The 25,335-nt window shown below is 39.1% G+C and overlaps 1 protein-coding gene across 3 annotated transcripts in view; it reads left to right on the top strand.

The window, feature by feature from the left end:
• The window catches only part of rab11fip2 (RAB11 family interacting protein 2 (class I)), a 155,128-nt gene that overhangs the window by 26,956 nt on the left and 102,837 nt on the right, over positions 1-25,335 (top strand). Inside the window, exons 7-8 of one of the 3 annotated variants that reach the window (XM_061961882.1) lie at positions 10,086-10,205; positions 11,122-11,680. In XM_061961882.1, coding sequence (XP_061817866.1) covers positions 10,086-10,205; positions 11,122-11,168 — 167 coding nt within the window. In that variant the 3' untranslated portion in view covers positions 11,169-11,680. Of the gene's footprint in view, positions 1-10,085; positions 10,206-11,121; positions 11,681-25,335 lie in introns of those variants that run through there. The other 2 variants (XM_061961890.1, XM_061961899.1) reach the window with 2 other exon arrangements.

Raw genomic sequence — 25,335 nt, 5'->3', positions numbered from 1 at the left:
CCGAAGAACTAAATCGACCTGGGTAGTTTTTGGTGGAAACACAGGGGGTAACTTAAAGTGGGAAAATTCCTGAAAAAGTTATTGAGGTAAAAAAGGGCCAATTGGCTGGAAGAAAAGCTTGATATTTACTATCTACAATCCATACCCTTACCTGTGTTCACCAGTTTTGGGAAGTGACTGAAAGAGCAAAATCACGGGTACAAGCGGCCAAATTGAATGCCCTCATTTGCAGGGTGGCTGTGTGACTAAAATGACCGAGTGGGGAGCTTGATCATCCTAGAGGAGCTGTTCCTCATTTCCAGAGGAACCACTTGAGGTGGGAATCTTGTCCAGATGCTTCTTAGACATCTTCTCGGTAAGGTGTTCCAGGCATGCCTAAGCCGGGAGGGGACCTGGGGTACACTTGGACACTGGGGGGATTATGTCTTGCAGCTGGCCTGGGAACACCTCTGTGTTTCTCCAGTGGACCTACAATAGAAGTCCTGAGACCGAGAAGTCTGGGTGTCCCCAAAAAAACAGACCTAGGATAAACGAAAGAACATGTATCGAATATTTGCAGTAAATTACTTGTTTGTATTTAAATTAACTGTAAAAAAAAACCCCAAAAAACACCAATATTTTGACCTACTGTAAATGCAATTTTATTGTCAGAATGTCATACACAATTTAAAAAATATATTTTACATGAATGCATGTCATTTATTTGGCTAAAATTTGGTAACCGTTTTTTCTAAAGTGAAATTTACCAGTGAGCACACCAGTCATTGACTCCTTACTCATCTTTGCACTGACCCCATGCCACCTTCCAGGTAACAATCTGCGGTTAAAGTAAATAACCATGTGCAATCGGAATAAAATGTGAGTTGGTGGGCGGCCGAGAGTGGAGTCTGCTCTCTTGGTTGCTTTGTTGGGTCTGCTCCTGTCTCTGGCCATGCTCCCCCCACCCTAGCAGACGATGGCGTGGAAAACTGCAGAGGCCACTACAGGGTATATGTTTTTGTGTTGTTTGTGGCTGTGCGTAGAAGTGGCTGGTTGCATCAGCTCTGCTCTTTTAATGTCTTTAATGGCCGTTGTGTTCTTTGATGTTTCCCTCTTACACGATTATGAGTGCCATGGCTATGAGTTGTTTTTTTTCCTTGGCCTCAGTCTGGAGCCCCTCTCCAGGGCGCAGGCTTAGGCCATGTCTACACTAAGTCGTTTAACCCCTTAAACAAATAATTATTTAGCCTAAGCCCTGTTTCAGCCACACTAAACCAGCGTTTAAGGTCCTCCTCGGACAAATTTTTACACGGGTAAGTCAGCCGTGTAATTCTTGAATCTCCGGCACTTAGCTTTGCATGGACTCATTGATCATTTACAAAGTGAGTTCAGAGAGGAAGTGACACCAGAAAGACCGCGCCCACACAGGAAGTGACGCCAGAAAGACCACGCTCCACACAGGAAGAGACCTCTGAAAGAACGCGCCATAGTCAGCTTCATAACAAAGATGGAGGCGGATCATCCAGACATGCTCGTGTTTCTCCTTCTACATGTAGAGGCGCTTTTGGAAATCAGAAATAAATACCTTAAAGGCCTACTGAAATGCGATTTTCTTATTCAAACGGGGATAGCCGGTCCATTCTATGTGTCATACTTGATCATTTCGCGATATTGTCATATTTTTGCTGAAAGGATTTAGTAGAGAACATCGACAATAAAGTTCGCAACTTTTGGTCGCTGATAAAAAAGCTTTGCCTGTACCGGAAGTAGCAGACGATATGTGCGTGACGTCACAGGTTGTGGAGCTCCTCACATCTGCACATTGTTTACAATCATGGCCACCAGCAGCGGGAGCGATTCGGACCAAGAAAGCGACGATTTCCCCATTAATTTGAGCGAGGATGAAAGATTCGTGGATGAGGAAAGTGAGAGTGAAGGACTAGAGGGAAGTGGGAGCGATTCAGATAGGGAAGATGCTGTGAGAGGCGGGTGGGACCTGATATTCAGCTGGGAATGACTAAAACAGTAAATAAACACAAGACATATATATATTCTATTAGCCACAACACAACCAGGCTTATATTTAATATGCCACAAATTAATCCCGCATAACAAACACCTCCCCCCTCCCGTCCATATAACCCGCCAATACAACTCAAACACCTGCACAACACACTCAATCCCACAGCCCAAAGTACCGTTCACCTCCCCAAAGTTCATACAGCACATATATTTCCCCAAAGTCCCCAAAGTTACGTAAGTGACATGCACATAGCGGCACGCACGTACGGGCAAGCGATCAAATGTTTGGAAGACGCAGCTGCATGCGTACTCACGGTACCGTGTCTGCGTATCCAACTCAAAGTCCTCCTGGTAAGAGTCTCTGTTGTCCCAGTTCTCCACAGGCCAATGGTAAAGCTTGACTGTCACCTTCCGGGAATGTAAACAATGAAACACCGGCTGTGTTTGTGTTGCTGCAGTCGGCCGCAATACACCGCTTCCCACCTACAGCTTTCTTCTTTGCTGTCTCCATTGTTCATTGAACAAATTGCAAAAGATTCACCAACACAGATGTCCAGAATACTGTGGAATTTTGCGATGAAAACAGACGACTTAATAGCTGGCCACCATGCTGTCCCAAAATGTCCTCTACAATCCGTGACGTCACGCGCTGACGTCATCATATCGAGACGTTTTCAGCAGGATATTTTGCACAAAATTTAAAATTGCACTTTAGTAAGCTAACCCGGCCGTATTGGCATGTGTTGCAATGTTAAGATTTCATCATTGATATATAAACTATCAGACTGCGTGGTTGGTTGTAGTGGGTTTCAGTAGGCCTTTAAGAGAAGGCAACATGCGATTGCAGCTTTTTCGGATACAACGCTACTACAATAGGGCCCCACAGCACACTGGATCTAGTTCATTGAAATACCACAACACTGGATATTGTTTAAAGGAGATACATTTTAATTTAAAAACTTGCACACAAAACACAGCAAACAAATGTAAAATGCACAACAAACTATTGACAATATAGCTCTTTTAAATAACTTCACAGTGAAGTAAAGTCATCTACTGGAGAGTTTGGAGCAGATGGACGCTCAGGTGGATTTAAAAAAAAAAAAAAAATGTCTGCGCATGCGTACTAAGTCGCGTTGCGCCAGCGGACGGAGGGAGGCGGGGGTCTTCAACAGTGGCATTGTTGTGTGTGGACACTGATAAGGTTAGGTGTGATTTACCCTGGATAACCTTATCCGGCTTAGTGTAAACGGGGCCTCAGACTGAATTTTTTTTTTCTTCTCACCCATCACCCAGTGTTTACCTGTTTATCACCTTTTTTGTAAGGTGCGCCGGAAGTTGGCAGACCCGTCAGCGATCTTGTTCTGTTTCCCTGCAATGTTTGTCTGCTCTTGAATGGGATTGTGCTGAAAATCTTAATCTCCCCTCGGGGATTATTAAAGTATTTCTGATTCTGATTCTGATTGGATCCATGATTAATGCAATATATTTTTGGTGATTCAGCCCTAATTTAAATACAAAACAAATCATTAAAGCACGCATAACATTCTGTATTTAGTGATTAATTGAAGTGCAAATGTATGCATTTCTTCCAAGTGTCCTTTTATCTTTTATAGGGATTCTTCCCCATTTCACTGGTAATTAAATGACTATTAGCTTTTTTTGAAATTGTGTTTTTTGTCAATAATGTGTCTCTCCTTTCCATGAGCAGGCTCTTCATTTTGTTCTTGAGGAATTCCCATGCCTCTACTGCTGAGGCCCCGCATTGTAAATGCTTGTTCACCCCCCCCCCCCCCCCCCCCCTTCCCCCCTCATTTGCCTATGTGTATAACGAGCCCGTGCCAAAGACAAGTGATGGGAAACACTTGTGTTGTTTACCGTCTGACGCTTTTGTCGCCGGCTTTGCTCGCCACCTAGCAGGTTAAAACCGTGCCCTCTCTCCTGTTACCCCAATTATTAAAGTAAGGCAGCTGCTACAGAAACAATGGTTACCTGGGGAAACCAGGAACACATAAGTGCACTGACAACTCTTTTAGATGACTTAAAATGAGGCAAAAAATAGACGCTCATACTAACAACCTGCGTCATGATGAATATTTCATCCTCTGCCTTGGAAGATAAGTTGTAATAGGGCTTAACGTAGCTGTCACCTGTTGTATTGATAAACTAATTGGCACACTCATTGTCATCCTTAGTCATTCATCGCCGGATCAGATGACAAAGGTGGCAGCTTGTGGCGTTGGCACGTGTCACCCGAGTGCCTTGCTTCTGAGCTACGCGTGCATTATATCATATTGCTGTAATTTGAGGAAATATCTGACAAATGTGTTGTGTAAGATTCTGAGAGCCTAAACATGCCACGGTGCCCTTTAATAGGTCACCTGCACGCCTTTTTAAATATGGATGGGCGTCATAGCAGGGGGATCAGTGTCATTCTGCACGCGTCTGTGGCTGAGATGGCCTCAGGTAGTTACTGACAAACTTGTTTGGGGAGATATTCAGCAGATGGACGAGGTGTTTTTTTTCAAGAAAAACATACCTATCCTGTCCTATTTAGTCAGCTGGCATGAACTCGGTGGATGGACCGAGGGCCAGATGTCATGGTTAGCTCTTGAGAGTGGTAGACCCCACCCAGTCCCCCAACACAGGACTCTTTTGTTGCATAGTTAGCTCATCCAAATAGGTGCTCGACATAAATCAGGTGTCAGACGTGCCGCCGACCCTAAGTTGCTTATATGTGGAAGCTATTGTTTCTTTGATAGCGGCCACGCGTCTGGTGTCAGGTGAACAAACAGATGACGACTAGTGGAAAGACAGACGGCACAGACGCCAACTCATTTAGACGAGTGTACATCATGACCATTCCATGAGGAAACAAATGCAGTAAACAACTATCAACATAATTAAGTTCAACTCTTGCAGTAAGACGGCGGAAGTAGTCATAACATTGTTGTATGGTCATGAACTACAGTTAACCTTTAGTTTAGATAATAATGAGTCATATATTGGAATATGGGATTCATTACTTGTGTGGTGTTCGGGTCTGTGGGTTTTCATTTTTTATTAAAAATATAAGATGTCCGGGTCCACTGGACCCGGGGCTAATAGAAGTGTGGAAATTGATGTTCTGTGTACCACACACACACACACACACACACACACACACACACACACACACACACACACACACACACACACACACACACACACACACACACACACACACACACACAGAGCAGGCCTAGACAGGAGGAGGACAGAGTGTAGGTACACAGAACATCAAAGGGTCAAATGTGCGAGAAAATGAGCGCAGATAGTGTTGACAAACAATGTTGCAACCTTGTGTGGGAACCGCAGGTGCAGAAACACAAAAGAAAACTGGCATCCCTGTGGGATGCCAGTTTGTGCATCCCTGTGGGATGCACAAACTGGCAGATAAATTATCCGTGCAACGTTCATATTGTTGTTACTCAGCCAGCGTTTGTGGGCCTGATGGACCCGTTGCATTTTGTGGCTTTTAATGCCTCACAATCAAACACTTTTATGTTAAAATACTGAACAGATGTTTATTGGGATAAGGTAAATATCTGTTCAGTATTCTAACATAAAAGTGTTTGATTGTGAAGCATTAAGCCACAAAATGCAACGGGTCCATCAGACCCACAAACGCTGGCTGAGTAACAACGATATGAAAATTACACAAGGGTTACATTTATTTTAACTATTTAATGAACCTAAAATATGACTTCTTTTATCTTTGTGGAAAATATTGGACACACTGTGTTGTCAAACTTATGAGATGCGATGCAAGTGTAAGACACTGTGACACTTTTGTTCATTTTTAAAATGTTTTTATTATTATTATTATTATTTTTTATAAATGGCTGTGATGATAATGTAAATGAGGGATTTCTAATCACTGCTATGTTGGAATTCGTATTAATATCGATACTGTTGTTGATAATATTCATTTTTGTTTGACTACTTTTGGATTGTTTTGTGTCATGTTTGTGTGTCCTTTCAATTGCTCTGTTGATTGCTATTCTGAATGATGCTGGGCCGGGTTTGGTTTTGGAATTGTATTTTTGTGGTATTATGGTGTATTGTTTTGTTGGACTGATTAATTGAAGTTAAAAAGTTAAAGTTAAAGTCCCAATGATAGTCACACACACTAGGTGTTGTGAAATCATCCTTTGCCTTTGACCCATCCTCATATTCACCCCCTGGGAAGTGAGCAGCAGCGGTGGCCGCGCTTGGGATTAATTTCGGTGATTTAACCCCCAATTCCAACCCTTGATGCTGAGTGCCAAGCAGGGAGGCAATGGGTCCCATTTTTATAGTCTTTGGTATGACTCGGCCGGGGTTTGAACTCACGACCTTCCAGTCTCAGGGCGGACACTCTAACCACAAAGGCCAACAACAAAAAAAGGAACTACAGTTAAAGACACAAGTTTGCATGAACTCATCACAGGCGTTAATGTCATATTTATTGTGGGCTCCCTATAATTGGTTAATTAATTGGTTAAATTTGTAGTGTGCAGTGCACCGTACCATGTGCTGCAAAAGAGCATGGCCATATTTAGGTTTTGGTTTGACACCTATTTTGCAAAACTCCAGTAAAATCGTCCAAAAGGTTTGTGCCACTTGGAATTTAATTGAAATACCTGATTTTTGGCACATCTTGGATCAATTTGCAGAACGTTGGCACCAACAATTAAAAGTAGTGTATACTTGTTTTATTAGTTAACTAAATCAACACAATAAGTTTAACGGTACACAAACCAGTCACTTACGAAACAAGACTATGATTGAAACTTTGATGTGCGGATAAAATAATCTTGAATTACTCAAACAAAAATAGCACTAACAACTGCAAGTGATCTTCCTCAACGCAGATCACTCGCTGTGCGTACGGCCCAGCTTTCCGTTGGTGGCTCCATTTGGGTGAAGAAGCACATGTCAAATGTCAATGACTGACAAGATGCTTCATATGAAATCGTGCCGCTAATGTATTCCTAGCCGCCTCCTGCTCAGTTACTAATAAAAACATGACGGGAAATTTCCCCACAAGGTAACATCAGTGTAGTCTATAAATGTATATTAAAATTTAGATTTTTAATTGAGCAGTTTCTTAATTAATGTTAGATACACATTAGAAATTGTAATAGGGTGGTCCAAACTAAATTCTGCTTAGGGCCCCAATTAAGCCAAGGTGGCCCTGTAAAGAGCACAAATGCAGCAAATAGCTCAGTCAACTGTCAGCTCAACTGTCTGACCACCAAACCGTCACACAGAAATTATGTAGTTTTATCACAGCTACACAATTTTAGAGCATGAGCTTCTTTCTTTGTCAACTCATTGGTATTTCCAGCAGTTTTCATTTATTAACAAGCTTTCCTGATAACTATAGACGATTCTTGAGCATCCTACCCAATGTTCTTTCTCCTGAGAGTTTCCAGTCTTTAACAAGCAAGGTGTGACACATGTGAAAATGTACAATTCTCTTTCTTAGTTCTTCAGAGATCTTTGGACTTTCACTTTGTTCTAAGTATTGGTCGACCTAATGAGTGCTGTCACAGATTATTTTATGATACCAAAGAGAAACTACCATCTGCAGTCATTCCTGACCACTAACCATACATTCTAGATCCTTCAGCAAAATTAAATGTAATATGTATATGTCCATATACTGTGTGTGTGTGTGTGTGTGCTCAATAATAATTTATATATATATATATATATATATATATATATATATATATATATATATATATATATATATATATATATATATATATATATGTATATATATATATATATATATATATATGTATATATATATATATATATATATATGTATATATATATATATATATATATATATGTATATATATATATATATATATATATATGTATATATATATATATATGTATATATATATATATATATATATATATGTATGTATATATATATATATATATATATATATATATATATATATATATATATGTATATATATGTATATGTAGCTTCAAGAGGTAGTCACCTGAAATGGTTTTCACTTCACAGGTGTGCTTGAAGCTCATCGAGAGAATGCCAAGAGTGTGCAAAGCAGTAATCAGAGCAAAGGGTGGCTATTTTGAAGAAACTAGACTATAAAACATGTTTTCAGTTATTTCACCTTTTTTTGTTAAGTGCATAACTCCACATGTGTTCATTCATAGTTTCGATGCCTTCAGTGACAATCTACAATGTAAATAGTGATGAAAATAAAGAAAATGCATTGAATGAGGTGAAGGTATGTATATATATATATATATATATATATATATATATATATATATATATATATATATATATATGTATATGTATATATATATATATATATATATATATATATATGTATATGTATATATATATATATATATATATATATATATATATATACATACATACATACATACATATATATATATATATATATATATATATATATATATATATATACATACATACATACATACATACATACATACATACATACATACATACATACATACATACATACATACATATATATATATATATATATATATATATATATATATATATATATATATATATATATATAATCATCTTTAAGCACTCAAATATGCACCTGGGGATAGGTTGATTGGCAACACTAAAAATTGGCCCTAGTGTGTGAATGTTGTCTGTCTACCTGTGTTGGCCCTGTGATGAGGTGGCGACTTGTCCAGGGTGTACCCCGCCTTCCGCCCGAATGCAGCTGAGTAGCCTCCAGCACCCCCCGTGACCCAAAAAGGGACAAGCGGTAGAAAATGGATGGATGGATGGAAGCACTTAAAGAAAAATAGCACTAACATCCGCAAGTGATCTCACTGAACACAGATCACTCGCGGAGAGTGATCTGTGTGTGTGAGAGAGAGAGAGAGAGAGAGAGAGAGAGCATATTTGATGTTCTCAAATAAAATGTATTAAGATTTTGTTTTGAATGTTTTTTTTTAATGTGTAAACCAAAAACATTTTGCAAGAAAATGTTCTTGCAATGTTAATTTTTTTTTTTTCATATTACGCATAAGACTATCCATTGTTTGGATTATCTTTTATTTTTGCTGGTGTATGAGTAGAATGTCCCAATAAAATAATAATTAAATGGGTTAAAAACAACTAATATTTAAATAACGATCATAAGAAAATAACATTTTAATTATCAACAGTAGTAATTATATATTAAGAATAAAAAAATAAGAATAGTTTGAAATGATAATGAGAAAATGAAATAAGTTAACATAATTAGACGGCCAATTTAGTGTTGCCAATGCGCCTATCCCTAGCTGGGATAGGCTCCAGCCCCTCGCAACCTCGGGAGGGAAAAGCAATTGAAAATGGATGGATAATGAGAGGGATTCAAAATAAATGAGTAAATAATGAAGCAAAATCTGACAGAAAAGTGTTATTCAAACATACTGAATTAAGCAATAACCTAATAAGGTTTTAACGATTATACATATCCTGATATTTCTATCATTGTCATGCATGAATAATACTTTATTGTTATTGGTTCATGGAGTAAAGGGAGTAATTGAAAATGTAAAAATAAATCATGTGACTATTGTATAAAAAGGGATTACCGTAAATTCTACATATTGGCACAATTTTTAGACAAAAACGGATCCTACAACTTTTTTAACATTTTTGATGATTATTGTGAGTTATCAAGCCGGACAAAATCAACATTACAGGCTGACCTCATTATCATCTAATGTTATCGTCTAATGTTATATAAGTACACTTTGTGACTGAAGGTGTTTCACTTTCAACAGTGTTAAGAATGCACAGTATTCCGGATGTGTTGATTACAACTTCTATTGTTTCTGTCAGCTTTGGAGTTATGATGTGTGGTCATCACAGCAGTAGACAAGTCGCTCCCTGCTTGATAGAACATGAAGTGCACTTCAGTCTGCAATGTTTGGATCACATTAAGTTTCCTGCAATAGTTTGCTAAAGCCATGCTAAAAGTGAGTAATACAATCAATCAATCAGTCATCTCTTGACTTCACAGCACAGAGGAGCCCTGCTGGAATGCTGCTAAGCTGCAGATGTACCAGCCAAATGACTCCAGAGGGGGAATTACCAGGCCATAAATCCAGACGTCACGAAGACGACTGTAGCCTATTTCACGGTAAGAAAAGGGGTGGTGGGATCCGTGAGACTTGTTTTCATTACCTCCATAAAGTATGTTTGGAGTTGAAATGTCTGGGGACAGATCTAAACATGTTTCCTTATAAACATGGATCACGCAGCCCTGCACCATGTTGTGGCAAGTGCTTCTTAGTTGAATGATTTACGTCTTGATGAACCGTAAGAGCAACAGTAACCGGCAGCTCAGTCACTTTTAATATAAACCTCCAAACAGTTGACACTCACTGCTCCCCTGTGGGGATGGGTCATTTCACCGCACAGTGGGACAGGGGTTAGTGCGTGTGCCTCACAATACGAAGGTCCTGAGTTCAATCCCGGGCTCGGGATCTTTCTGTGTGGAGTTTGCATGTTCTCCCCGTGACTGCGTGGGTTCCCTCCGGGTACTCCGGCTTCCTCCCACCTCCAAAAACATGCACCTGAGGATAGGTTGATTGGCAACACTAAATTGGCCCTAGTGTGTGAATGTTGTCTATCTGTGTTGGCCCTGCGATGAGGTGGCGACTTGTCCAGTGTATACCCCGCCTTCCGCCCGAATGCAGCTGAGATAGGCTCCAGCATCCCCCGCGACCCCAAAAGGGACAAGCGGTAGAAAATGGATGGCCGGAATTTTACCGCACCTAGTGTGTGTGTGTGTTCGCTGCATAAAATATTTGAATTATTTTCAAGACAATTATGGTTTTAAGGACACCTTAAGACATCCACACTTAAGACACCCACAACTTGTTTTTTAGTGGGCCAATTTAAAAATGATTATGATGAACTATCTCTGTGGTCGCCTATAACTGAACGTTGTGACTTAAACTGTTTTTTCTTTAATTATATTTAATATAGTGCTGTTAAGCGATTAAAGTCAGTCAAAGGAAGTTGCCCTTTAATACCTCTTTGTTGAATCTTAGAAGACGTTTCGCCGCTCATCCGAGTAGGCTTCGTCAATTTGTGCTGAGAGACTGTCATAACGTGGACTGTGGGGTGTTTGTTTTCCCGGAATGCAAAGGAAAGTTGGAGCGGGCAAGGCATGAAGGTAAGGACATATTTTATTATTACTATAAAAAAAGGAACAAAAGGCGCGCACAAGGCGGAAGTACAAACTCTTGGCTAATGAAACAAAAACTTGCACAAAGGCAGAAACTATGAACATGAAGCAAAACTTGTTAACTGTGACATGAAAAAACAAAACTTACGTGGCATGGCAAGAAGCATAACTAGGAACAGGCATGAGTATCAGAAGTAGCATAGCATGAAGTGAGCAGAGGTAATGTCGCCAGGCTGACTTCCTGGCAACTATCGGTTTAAATAATAGTGACATGATTAGTGAAAACCGGTGCGTGACTCAAAATGTGAAACAGGTGAAACTAATGGTTGCTATGGTGACAAAACAAGAGAGTGAAAAAGCAGGAACTAAGTGTCCAAAAACCAAACAGAACATGACTTAAACAAAACATGATCACAGACATGACAGAGACTTAGATCGGTCAGATCTAGTCTTGCGGCTGATACCAAAACCTCAAATATGTACAGGTAAAAGCCAGTAAATTAGAATATTTTGAAAAACTTGATTTATTTCAGTAATTGCATTCAAAAGGTGTAACTTGTACATTATATTTATTCATTGCACACAGACTGATGCATTCAAATGTTTATTTCATTTAATTTTGATGATTTGAAGTGGCAACAAATGAAAATCCAAAATTCCGTGTGTCACAAAATTAGAATATTACTTAAGGCTAATACAAAAAAGGGATTTTTAGAAATGTTGGCCAACTGAAAAGTATGAAAATGAAAAATATGAGCATGTACAATACTCAATACTTGGTTGGAGCTCCTTTTGCCTCAATTACTGCGTTAATACGGCGTGGCATGGAGTCGATGAGTTTCTGGCACTGCTCAGGTGTTATGAGAGCCCAGGTTGCTCTGATAGTGGCCTTCAACTCTTCTGCATTTTTGGGTCTGGCATTCTGCATCTTCCTTTTCACAATACCCCACAGATTTTCTATGGGGCTAAGGTCAGGGGAGTTGGCGGGACAATTTAGAACAGAAATACCATGGTCCTTAAACCAGGCACGGGTAGATTTTGCGCTGTGTGCAGGCGCCAAGTCCTGTTGGAACTTGAAATCTCCATCTCCATAGAGCAGGTCAGCAGCAGAAAGCATGAAGTGCTCTAAAACTTGCTGGTAGACGGCTGCGTTGACCCTGGATCTCAGGAAACAGAGTGGACCGACACCAGCAGATGACATGGCACCCCAAACCATCACTGATGGTGGAAACTTTACACTAGACTTCAGGCAACGTGGATCCTGTGCCTCTCCTGTCTTCCTCCAGACTCTGGGACCTCGATTTCCAAAGGAAATGCAAAATTTGCATGGTTGGGTGATGGTTTGGGGTGCCATGTCATCTGCTGGTGTCGGTCCACTCTGTTTCCTGAGATCCAGGGTCCCAGCAGATGACATGGCACCCCAAACCATCACTGATGGTGGAAACTTTACACTAGACTTCAGGCAACGTGGATCCTGTGCCTCTCCTGTCTTCCTCCAGACTCTGGGACCTCGATTTCCAAAGGAAATGCAAAATTTGCATGGTTGGGTGATGGTTTGGGGTGCCATGTCATCTGCTGGTGTCGGTCCACTCTGTTTCCTGAGATCCAGGGTCAACGCAGCCGTCTACCAGCAAGTTTTAGAGCACTTCATGCTTCCTGCTGCTGACCTGCTCTATGGAGATGGAGATTTCAAGTTCCAACAGGACTTGGCGCCTGCACACAGCGCAAAATCTACCCGTGCCTGGTTTACGGACCATGGTATTTCTGTTCTAAATTGGCCCGCCAACTCCCCTGACCTTAGCCCCATAGAAAATCTGTGGGGTATTGTGAAAAGGAAGATGCAGAATGCCAGACCCAAAAACGCAGAAGAGTTGAAGGCCACTATCAGAGCAACCTGGGCTCTCATAACACCTGAGCAGTGCCAGAAACTCATCGACTCCATGCCACGCCGCATTAATGCAGTAATTGAGGCAAAAGGAGCTCCAACCAAGTATTGAGTATTGTACATGCTCATATTTTTCATTTTCATACTTTTCAGTTGGCCAACATTTCTAAAAATCCCTTTTTTGTATTAGCCTTAAGTAATATTCTAATTTTGTGACACATGGAATTTTGGATTTTCATTTGTTGCCACTTCAAATCATCAAAATTAAATGAAATAAACATTTGAATGCATCAGTCTGTGTGCAATGAATAAATATAATGTACAAGTTACACCTTTTGAATGCAATTACTGAAATAAATCAAGTTTTTCAAAATATTCTAATTTACTGGCTTTTACCTGTATACTCCAAAACCAGAAGGGTGTGCCTGGGCAAGGATGATTTTGCCCTATCGTAGTGAGAAAAATAACTGTTTTGATGCAATTGAGCAATCCTACTGTCAAAACTAATGACAGTTGTTGAAGTGTAATTTCCCTTTGTTAGCATTGATGTACTGTGTGGCGGAATGATCGCTGTGGATCGACTACTACCAGTCCAAAATAGTCGGAATCCCCTACTTAAGAATTCCATTCTGTTGTACCCAAATGGCACAAATGTCTAACTCCTGTTATTTGTCGGAGTCTTTTAGGAATTGTTGAAAGGACAGTGTTGTATGTGCGAAACAGGTGGTGTCGCAGACATAGATGACTTCCCTCACTCCTCTTTTGTACCATCCGTCCTCCATGTTCAGAATCTGTATTGTGTGATCCTATACTGGCATAACGATTGTATTTAATTGATGTGGAGCTGTTCAATTTTGAATGTGGTGTTTGTTTTGTATAAATATATGTGTTCCCTTTTGCCTTAATGTTGACCATGTGCTAAAGCATTGTGACATTTTAGATGGTATACCTGTACTAATAAGGTACAGCGGTACTATTGAATTGAAAATGGTTCTATACTGCTTCTGAAAAATACCGGTATTTTTTTTTTTTTTTGACATCACGGCATGCCATTGTCACATCGGGACATTGCTGGTAAAACGAGCAGATTGGGGCATGTTAGGCAACGCATACGCACGGAGTACTTACAAGCAGACAAACTGTAGAGACAAAGTAGGGAGAATGGACGTATTTTGGCTTAAAAACAAACAATTAAGGAGAAGCTTTTCACACTCAAGCGCCCCTCGAGAAGAGGTCTTTTAAACATGGCTAACTAGCTAGCGACTAAGGTCCATCCGCTGTCGGCAGTATTTTAGCTACTTCACTAATCCTTGCCTCCATGGCGACAAATACAATATGGTTCTTACGAGTATCATCCCTGCAGGACGAGGAATAGCTAAACATGTTTCACTACACACCGTAAGAGGATACAATAACTAACCGTTTTTTTTATTGTTTATAAACTCAGGAAATACGTCCCTGGATAAAGGAGAACTTTAAGTTTGACCAATGTATTACCCTGTAACTACTTGGAATTGGATTGATACCAGAATTTGTAGTATCACCCAAAACTTATGTGAAATATCCAAACAGACAAATAAGTGTTTGTTACATTTTAACAGAAGTGTAGGTAGAACATGTTAAAACAGAAAGAAGGCAGATATTAACAGTAAATGAGCAAGTACATTCCTAATCAATTGTCTTTTGTCTCTCCTAATTTTGATAAAATAATGGAATTAGAAATTAAACAATATGTTACTGCATATATCACCAGCCAATTAAGAGACATGTTTTGCTTACTCATTACTAAAAGAGAAGGTGTCTCGTATGTTCACTATCTTATTTAATGACGAAATTGTTCTTTGATTGCAATAAGAAACATTTGTTTAATGTATCATACGATGTTTAGTTACAATAAAGCCAACAATGATATTTTGTTTGTGGTCCCCTTCATTTTGAAAAGTATCAAGTAACGAAAAGTATTGAAATATATTTTGGCACCGGTACCAAAATATTGGTATTGGGACAACCCTAATTTCAGATACATTTTCAACATAAATTGTACATCCATGATTTATAACCATATCATACCATACCACCACCAAAATAATGTATTACTAAATTTTAGAAAAATTTGAATACAAGAACTAGAAAAAAAAATATTTTCCTAAAAGGGGCTGTTTACAACTTGCTCAGTTTCAGTATATTTTGCAAACAAAAAAAATAACAAGAACACCACCAGTTACCATTAGTGGTTTACCCAAACACATATACATTTTAACTGTCTCTATTTTTCACAGTTACTAATTACCGTATTTTTCGGAGTATAAGTCGCACCGGAGTATAAGTCGCACCTGCCGAAAATGCATAGTAAAAAAGGAAAAAAACATATATAAGTCGCACTGGAGCCCGGCCAAACTATGAAAAAAACTGCGACTTATAGTCCGAAAAATACGGTATATTGAATACAAATTGTCGGTCCAAGGAATTTGACTTTCATGTTTTTTGGCACTCACGGTTGTGTCATACATACGTAGACACAGGGAGCGTGTGCACATACAAAAAAACAAAAACAGGCCAAGAGAAGCAACTAACAATTTGCAGAAATTTTGTTGTTAAGATAAAATGTACAAACAGTGATAGCTAATGTTAGCTATCATTATCTAACAATACAGCTAATGTGCATGCACATGTTATGTACAGACGTACTTATGTAATTTTGTACTGAAAGTCATAAGAGGGCTTGAAAATGATAAAACACATTGGAAAGTTAACACTCTCAAGGCTTCCGCGTACAGGTTGCAAACATTCCCTTTTAGTGGGGACCCACTAAATTTAAGACCTAGGCTTAGACAAACTTTATTGATCCACAAGGGAAATTGTTCCACACAGTAGCTCAGTTACAAAGGATGGAAAGTGTAAGGATGGAAAGGATAATGCAGGTATAAAGTAGACAAAAAAATGTACTGTATATAATATATACTGATATAATATATTATGTTGTATTATAATTTTATATAATATATACAATATATAACAAATTAGTTTTCTTGTGCCCTTTACATCATCCTATCCTCTAAGATATTCTCATTATCCTACATTTACTGTCCCTACTATGCGTAAAGAGCTGGCCCGGAGGTCCTTTTCTTTTAGAGCCCCCTTTCACTGGAATCATCTGCCTGTTTCTTTGACATCTTTATCAACCATTGGTCCCTTCAAAATGTCTCTTTTTGTTTATCTTAAAACTGAATGCCACTGTATGTAGTATGCCCTTGGTTGGAATTTAATTTAATAATGTTATATTTATTTTACTGCATTATATGTTATTCTATTGTAAATATTGTAAATTCTGAGAGAGTTGTGTGAGCTGAGAGGTATCTGAGCAAAATTGTCTTTAATGATTGTCTGTAATTGTTTGTTGTGTAACTTGTCCTGTGTTGTACTGTATTGTGTGAATTTTAAATGTCTTTGGTCCCCCTTGAAAATGAGATGCTGCATATCAAGGGGTTGTCCATTAATACATTCAAATTCAAATCCCAATTACCATGTACAATATTACAATATATGTAACAGCTGCAGCAAAAAAAAAAAAAAAGGGAAGCTTTTTCCAGGGACTGACTCAAATCACCACTAGTGTGTGCCTCCAACACCACTGAAAAAAGTAAATAAGACCTCTCCTATGGTGCACAGGTGACAACAGTGACGGCATCCATAATTGAGCAGTTAAAATGGGTCAAGTGTTATTCAAACCGATAACTATACAGTTAATAGTTTTATGAAAACTAATTTAGTTTTCTGGGGATTCTTGTTTTTAAATCCGAAAAATTCAGATTACATTAAACTTTAGAGGTCTGATCAGATCACAGTTTAGACCCTTTTGCCCATTTTGTATGAGTAATTTGGATGTAAGAGGTCAACAGTCTAGTCAACACAACCACAGGCATCAGACAGTTGGCAGCAAGTGGGTGTCATTATTACTAATTAAGATGTATGAATATGTTGTCTGGCTCTTGACTTGCCATTTGGAAGAAGAACATTATTTCCCATCAAGCTCCAAAAGTGCCAAAATAGACACGGTGAGGGTACTGGTGCAGGTTGTGATGCTGCATTGTGTACCCATGGGCGCACTTTAGCTCAGCTGGCACACATGAAACTGACGCCTTTGGGTGCCAGCGGCTAAACAAGAGCAGGTTTGAGTGGCGCGTTTCACATGTTTGTCTGCGCTCAAGCAAAGTTTGCCAATGTCTTTGAGAGCCGACTTTATATTCTCTGCTGGATCATGCATGGCCACAGTTTACAGTTACTGCCAAACGGATGCAAGCTCATTGTCTACATTTTTAAAGGGGAACATTATCACAATTTCAGAATGGTTAAAACCATTAAAAATCAGTTCCCAGTGGCTTATTATATTTTTCGAAGTTTTTTTCAAAATTTTACCCATCACGCAATATCCCTAAAAAAAGCTTCAAAGTGCCTGATTTTAACCATCGTTATAAACACCCGTCCATTTTCCTGTGACGTCACATAGTGAAGCCAACACAAACAAACATGGCGGAAAGAACAGCAAGCTATAGCGACATTAGCTCGGGTTCAGACTCGGATTTCAGCGGCTTAAGCGATTCAACAGATTACGCATGTATTGAAACGGATGGTTGTAGTGTGGAGGCAGGTAGCGAAAACGAAATTGAAGAAGAAACTGAAGCTATTGAGCCATATCGGTTTGAACCGTATGCAAGCGAAACCGACGAAAACGACACGACAGCCAGCGACACGGGAGAAAGCGAGGACGAATTTGGCAATCGCCTTTTAACCAACGATTGGTATGTGTTTGTTTGGCATTAAAGGAAACTAACAACTATGAACTAGGTTTACAGCATATGAAATACATTTGGCAACAACATGCACTTTGAGAGTGCAGACAGCCCAATTTTCATCAATTAATATATTCTGTAGACATACCCTCATGTCAGCAGGCCAGGGAAGCTAGGGTCGATATTCTTCTCTTGACGGTGTGAGCCAAGACATCCAGGGGGTTTAGCTCGCTCGTCTGCGGGAACAAACTGCCGCCATTGCTTGCCGTGCTACCGAGGACCTTTGTCCCTGAATTGCTCACACACTCCGGTAGATTCAATGGGGGTCTGGCGGCAGATTTCTTTGACTTTATCGTTGGAAATGCATCTGCTTTGAGTGTCGCAGGATATCCACACATTCTTGCCATCTCTGTCGTAGCATAGCTTTCGTCGGTAAAGTGTGCGGAACAAACGTCCAATTCCTTGCCACTTTCGCATCTTTGGGCCACTGGTGCAACTTGAATCTGTCCCTGTTCGTGTTGTTACACCCTCCGACAACACACCGACGAGGCATGATGTCTCCAAGGTACGGAAAACAGTCGAAAAAACGGAAAATAACAGAGCTGATTTGACTCGGTGTTTGAGAAAATGGCGGATTGCTTCCCGATGTGACGTCACACTCCAAGAGCGAATATTAGAAAGGCGTTTAATACGCCAAAATTCACCCATTTAGAGTTCGGAAATCGGTTAAAAAAATATATGGTCTTTTTTCTGCAACATCAAGGTATATATTGACGCTTACATAGGTCTGGTGATAATGTTCCCCTTTGAAACTAAATATTTCTGCTGACTTGTTTTAGTGTAGTTTTTATTTTCCTATTGTGTCTTTTTTTTAATGCCATCTCAGGATATTAAAGCCTTTTATCGTTGAATTGGTGTTGGTGTGATACAAAAAGAGGTAGTGTTTGCTTGTGCAGAAACGGTCCATTGAATTTGGAACTAGTCAGATTACTTCTAGACCTCCACCCCAGATCCCACCTCACTCCTACCCGCTTCTCCAAAGTGGGCTGGCTCAGGGTGGAGGACAGAGTAAAACAACTTGCACTGAGCCTAGTCTATAAAATCCGCTACACCTCCCTGATACCGAAGTACATGTCAAACTACTTCCTTAATGTAAATGACCGCCATAACCACAACACCAGGGGGAGCTCCACTAACCACGTTAAACCCAGATTCCGATCTAACAAAGGTCTTAACTCATTCTCTTTCTATGCCACATCAATGTGGAATGCGCTCCCAACAGGTGTAAAAGAAAGGGCATCTCTATCCTCCTTCAAAACCGCAATAAAAGTACACCTCCAGGCAACTTCAACTCGAAACAAATGTATACAATTAAATGTAGATACTTTTTCTTATGCCTTCTGATCCCTCTCTCTCTCTCTATGTCCACTACTTGCTGTACATATCCTACCAAGTCAGACCTACACTGTTTCAATATCCATTTCTCTGTTCTCAATTGTTGATGACTGATGATAACAACCAAACCTAACCCCCCCCCACCCCCCCACCCCCTCCTCCACAACCCGGATTGTAAATAATGTAAATAATTCAATTTATACACCCTGATGATCTTGTGTGATGACTGTATTATGATGATAGTATATATCTGATAGTATATATCTGTATCATGAATCAATTTAAGTGAGCAATAGTCCAGGATATCACTCACCCACTACACCAATACATCATCCCACTACCATCAGGGCGCAGGTACATAACTATCAAATTCCGGAGGGCCCGCCTCAGGAAAAGCCTTATCCCTGCAGCTATAGCCGCCCTTAACAGCAGGCCCGGCCGACCTGTCTGACAAGCCTGTAAATGTGTGTTGGTCATGTATGATGTCTTTTTTGTTATTTTTTTTGTGATGTGTAATGTCTATTGTTTAAATGTACGGCAGTGACAACGAATTTCCCCAAGGGGACCAATAAATCTAAATCTAAATCTAAAGTGGACCCCGACTAAAACAAGTTGAAAAACTTATTCGGGTGTTACCATTTAGTGGTCAATTGTACGGAATATATACTTCACTGTGCAACCTACTAATAAAAGTCTCAATCAATCAATCAAAACAATGTCCAGAATTACTGGCAGACTTAAACAAAACTTCCTGTAAGAGTGTGGAATACACCAACATAGCTTGTATTACATTTTGCTGCAAATCTAGATAAAGGTGTGGATGATTTTTGTGGCAAGTTAATTAATTTATCAGTGAATAATGCACGCAGATCTTAAAGTACAAAGCCAGGAAACGGGATTCTCGTTTCTGATATTGAGGACGTTCTGATCAGGGTTTTATGCTGTAAATGTTTACATTTATTTATGGTGAGTGCTATTGATAGTTTAACAATATCAACATTTAAACTAGTTCCTTATTCCCTTTTATCACATACAATTGTTTGGGTCAAAACAAAGTTAGTAGTACACAAAAACTACTCTCTGCTACTTATTTAGAAATTATTTGGTTTTTGCCCTCACATCGTTCTTTGTCCGTTGATGATAGAGTTGCTTTATGTATGTTATTTCCTACTCATACAGTAAGTATGTACTGTATGTACTGCGTTAGATGCACAGACTGTAAATGTCAGTTGAAAGTTTGGCACATACTTACTTTAGGAGCGTGATGTCCCTTTAGACCTGCAATGATCAAGCACATACTTTTTTTTTCTTTAGGAACCTGTGACATAAATTGAAATGATTTTACCCTCATTTTGGAATGTTGTGTGTACATATCAATAATCATTCACGAGTAAAATGTCTGCTCATCTATTGAGAGTTCACTTATTTTGAATGAGTGTGTGCTGCTTTCTTATTGCTCACCTTTGCAGCACCTGCCAGTGTTAGCCTCATCATGCATTCATCATTCTTATTGGAGCATGTCCTGTGACCTCACGTAATGCCCGGTGTCCCATCTTCAGTCTGAGCAGAGGTCTAATCAGTCAGAGTAAGTGGAAACACCTGTAGGAGTGTGCAGCGTGGACTCATAGTGCTCTTTGTAAAATGTTATGGCTGCAACACTATCTGCGCATTAAAGTGGCCCATCCCTCTGTTTTTGTCATTTGTGAAAAGATTGTGTTTTAAAACTATCGTAACCACCGTGAATAGTTCCAATATTGTTTTACTCATGTTAGTGTTATACATTCTTTAGTTGCTCCAGGATTTTTTTCGTGATCATTGCAGCCTAAAATTTCTGATTTCGCAGCATCTTTTCGACAAACTTGCGACTAAAGTTTTGATGTTTTAAGGCTTATTTTATTATTATTATCAGCTTAATAGTTTACAAATTTGTCATCCATGTCTTAGGTAGGACTACAGCGAGGGGTGCTAAAAAAAACCCAAAAAACTCACATGCAAATTGCGATTATTATTTATTCAAACTCTAAATCAATTCATAATTTAAAAAAAATACTTAAAAAAAAACCCAAATTTTTTTAAAACATTTTTATCTTCTAAGTATACATTTTTAAGAAGATGTTTTTTAGGCCATTTTCAGGCTCACTTGCTGTGCGTGTACATCATGATCCTAGAGGAGCTTGTCCAACCTATAACTTGTTTAGATAGGATTGATTAGAATTTGTATACCAAATAAAATATTAGGGGAAACCGCTTGAATCGAGAATCAAAAATCGATTCTGAATCGATTGATCACCTTAAGAATCGGAATAAAATAAATAATGAGTTGTTGTAAGATCCACATCCCTAGAGCAGCTATCGATTTGTTTAGTCAACGAGTAATCTATCGAATAATTAAGTACCACACTTTCTGGGCTATAAAGCGCTCAGATATTTAAACTACACCCAACAAAATTTAGTAGAAAAACATTTCTCTACACATATTAGCCACACTATATATACTGGTACAAAGTATTTTGTGAATGTTTATTTACATTACATTAATTGTTTCCAAACGGTGCCTGTGACATGGCAGTAAAACAGATGATCAAACAAAACAGAAATCATCTTCATAGACCCACTAGCTGCGGAATCTTGCTCTCCAATCAGCTAAACTGACTGACGGTGATGTTTTAGTTAATTCATCAAAATTAAACAATACAAAAGTGATGCCATTGTAGGTTAATATTACTAACACATGCTAGCTTAATTACATTATGATAACGCGTACAAATATGCACAAAAACACGCCTACGGACATCACACATTTGATGGTTTAGTAAGTAGTTATATTGTAAGACTTACAAACGTTTCTTGCGGTGAGGAACGAAGAATCCTTTCAAGCAGAAACGCTAAAGACGAATAGTAGACGAAACGGGATATACTTCTGGTTTAAGGCACGAAGCAGGAAGTAAATTTTCAACCCGTAGCACCTGCAGTGAGCGAACTCGTTCAAAAGATGGTGCCGTAGCACAAACAATAACAGACCTTCTCAGTGTTTCAATTGGTGTTAAAAATTATTTGTTTAATACAAAACAATATAGCCATTAGCGAAGAAAAATCCATAAATTACTGTGCCGTATTGTAAGCTGCAGGGTTCAAAGTGTAGGGAAAAAGTAGCGGCTCATAGTCCGTAAAAAAACGCAAAATATTTAAAAGTTTTAGTTATTTTCTTAGGGTCACTATTAAAGTAGCTTATATTTTTTCTTCCGATTGTTGTGTTGCAAATGTATCGTCCATACATTTTTTAAATACAATAAATAACTGTTCTGCTGCATATAAACTTGTCTGGGCGGGTGAGTGTGAGTGTGTGTGTGTGTGTGTGTGTGTGTGTGTGTGTGTGTGTGTGTGTGTGTGTGTGTGTGTGTGTGTGTGTGTGTGTGTGTGTGTGTGTGTGTGTGTGTGTGTGTGTGTGTGTGTGCGCGTGCGTGTTGTGGTAATGCTTACTTAATGGGGACATCGCTCTGTTTACACATTCACCTTTAGGGGACCTCTGACGGTATGGGGACAAAAAAACAGGTGCCCTAAAGGGAAACCTTTTTTAATGATAGTCAGATCAATTCTGAAGATGCCTAAGTGATTTTTAAGCTTTGGCCCATAAAACATGTTTACTGGTTAGTTTGAGTGTGAGACATTTGCACAGCAGTCCCCTCATCGGGCTGTAGCTGGTACTGCACTCGCTGCTCTACTCACACTTCTTCAGTTTATAGTTAATCACTTCCACCTGGTGAAACTTCCTATAAGAGGACAGCTGTAGTGCTGTATTCTGAGGATCATGTCATATTTAATTTGATTTTTTTTTTTAAATGGTCCTCCGTAGTCACGTACAAATTTGTGTGAATTATGCAAAATTATTTCAATTTGGTCCCCATGAACCATATTAACTAATTTTCCCCAGAGTCCCCAGTAAGAATGATCAGCACATTACTTCATCAATCCAGAGATTTAAAGACGTGTATGAGCTAACTGGGCAGTGGCCATTTTACCTCATTGTTTTTATGCCTCCACAACCTGTAGAAATGGTGGTCCCCACAAGTGATGATCAAAAACTTACTTATACATAAATACATACATAAATAATTAAATGACTACAACAAAAAAAAGAAACCATGTCACCTAAAACCAGGTAACAGATTATGAATAAAAAACAAACAAAAACATTATCTGATAAATTATGATGAACTGAATGTCAGCATGTTGAACAGTTGAATACATTTTAAAAATATATTAATTGGAGGAGTGGTGGATTTTTGGACATACAACTTGTTTATACATGGTAATTGGGATTTGTTATATATTGTATATACCAGTGTTTTTCAACCTTTTTTGAGCCAAGGCACATTGTTTTCATAAAAAAGATACGGAGGCACACCACCAGCAGAAAAGGTTAAAAAATTAAACTCCCCCAGTTTGTTGTTGTTTCCTGTGTAGTGCTTTAGTTCCTGTCTTGCGCTGTTATTTTGGTGGCCTTTCCTGTTTTGTTGGTGTTCTCCTGTAGCAGCTTCACGCCTTCCTTTGAGTGCTACTGCCCGCACCTGCTTTGTTTTCGCAATCAAGACTATTTAAGTTGTGCATACGCTATCCTTCTTTGTGGGGACATTGTTGATTGTCATGTGATGTACGGATGCTCCACACGCTGTAAGTTTTTGCTGTCGTCCAGCATTCTGTTTTTGTTGACTTTGTAGCCAGTTCAGTTTTACTTTTGTTTTACATAGCCATCCCTATGCTTCAGTGCTTTTTCCTAGCGGGACTTGCCTTTTGTATTAATTTTTGGTTTAAGCGCTACATACCTTTTTACCTGCACGCTGTCTCCCGCTGTGCTCTGCATATTGGGATTGCCAAGCTCTACACAGCGCAGGCAATAGACAAGGGCACATTATTATGATTATTGCTTTGCAAAAAATATTTAGGTGAAGTGGCATAATTTCCCACGGCACACCAGACAATATCTCAGGGCACACTAGTGTGCCGCGGCACAGTGGTTGAAAAACACTGGTATATACTATATAAACATGTAATATAGGGACGGCGTGGCGCAGTGGGATAGTGGCCGTGCGCGACCCGAGGGTCCCTGGTTCAATCCCCACCTAGTACCAACCTCGTCATGTCCGTTGTGTCCTGAGCAAGACACTTCACCCTTGCTCCTGATGGGTGCTAGTTAGCGCCTTGCATGGCAGCTCCCTCCATCAGTGTGTGAATGTGTGTGTGAATGGGTAAATGTGGAAGTAGTGTCAAAGCGCTTTGAGTACCTTGAAGGTAGAAAAGCGCTATACAAGTACAACCCATTTATCATTTATCATTTAATATAATATAATATAGCAGTATATATTATATACTGTACATATAATATGTAAATATTCCATATATGTTATATTTTATATTGCTACTATGGTACATTTCTACTACTACTACTTTCTACTTTATACCTATTGTTTTCGCCCTCTTTTTGTGCCCTTGTTTGCATTATCCTGTCCATCCTTATCCTTGCCATCCTTTGTAACTGAGCTACTGTGTGGAACAATTTCTCTTGTGGATCAATAAAGTTTGTCTAAGTCTAAGTTAGCATTAACATACAAACTGTAGATGCTAACATGTAACATGTGCTCCACATGTGTTTGAATAGAACATTCGTTATTCAAGTCAAACATAAAAAATGTACATTAGCCTTGTTTCTGCTTGTTTGCTACTCTTAAATATGAAAATTGCTTTGTGGTAAAGTGCTGCATCACGGATGCAGTGCTGTTGTGCTATCTCCCTTTGACAGTGCAAGCATTTAATTAAGTTCAATAATTGATTTAATCGATGAATCGTTGCAGCTCTAAGATGGGTGCGCTATGTATTAACACATTTGACTGGTAAGACAGTTGACGTGCACATTTGTGTGCTGCTTGGGGACAAATGTGATTGGAAAAAATGACGATAACTGGCCAAAATGTGCGGAGAATCTCTGGGGATTGGATAGAGTTGTGAGGCC

The sequence above is a fragment of the Nerophis lumbriciformis genome, linkage group LG02 (genome assembly GCF_033978685.3).
Source record: "Nerophis lumbriciformis linkage group LG02, RoL_Nlum_v2.1, whole genome shotgun sequence".
Lineage (NCBI taxonomy): Eukaryota > Metazoa > Chordata > Actinopteri > Syngnathiformes > Syngnathidae > Nerophis > Nerophis lumbriciformis.
Note: the sequence above shows the minus strand (reverse complement) of the source record. Positions and strands in the feature narration are given on the sequence as shown.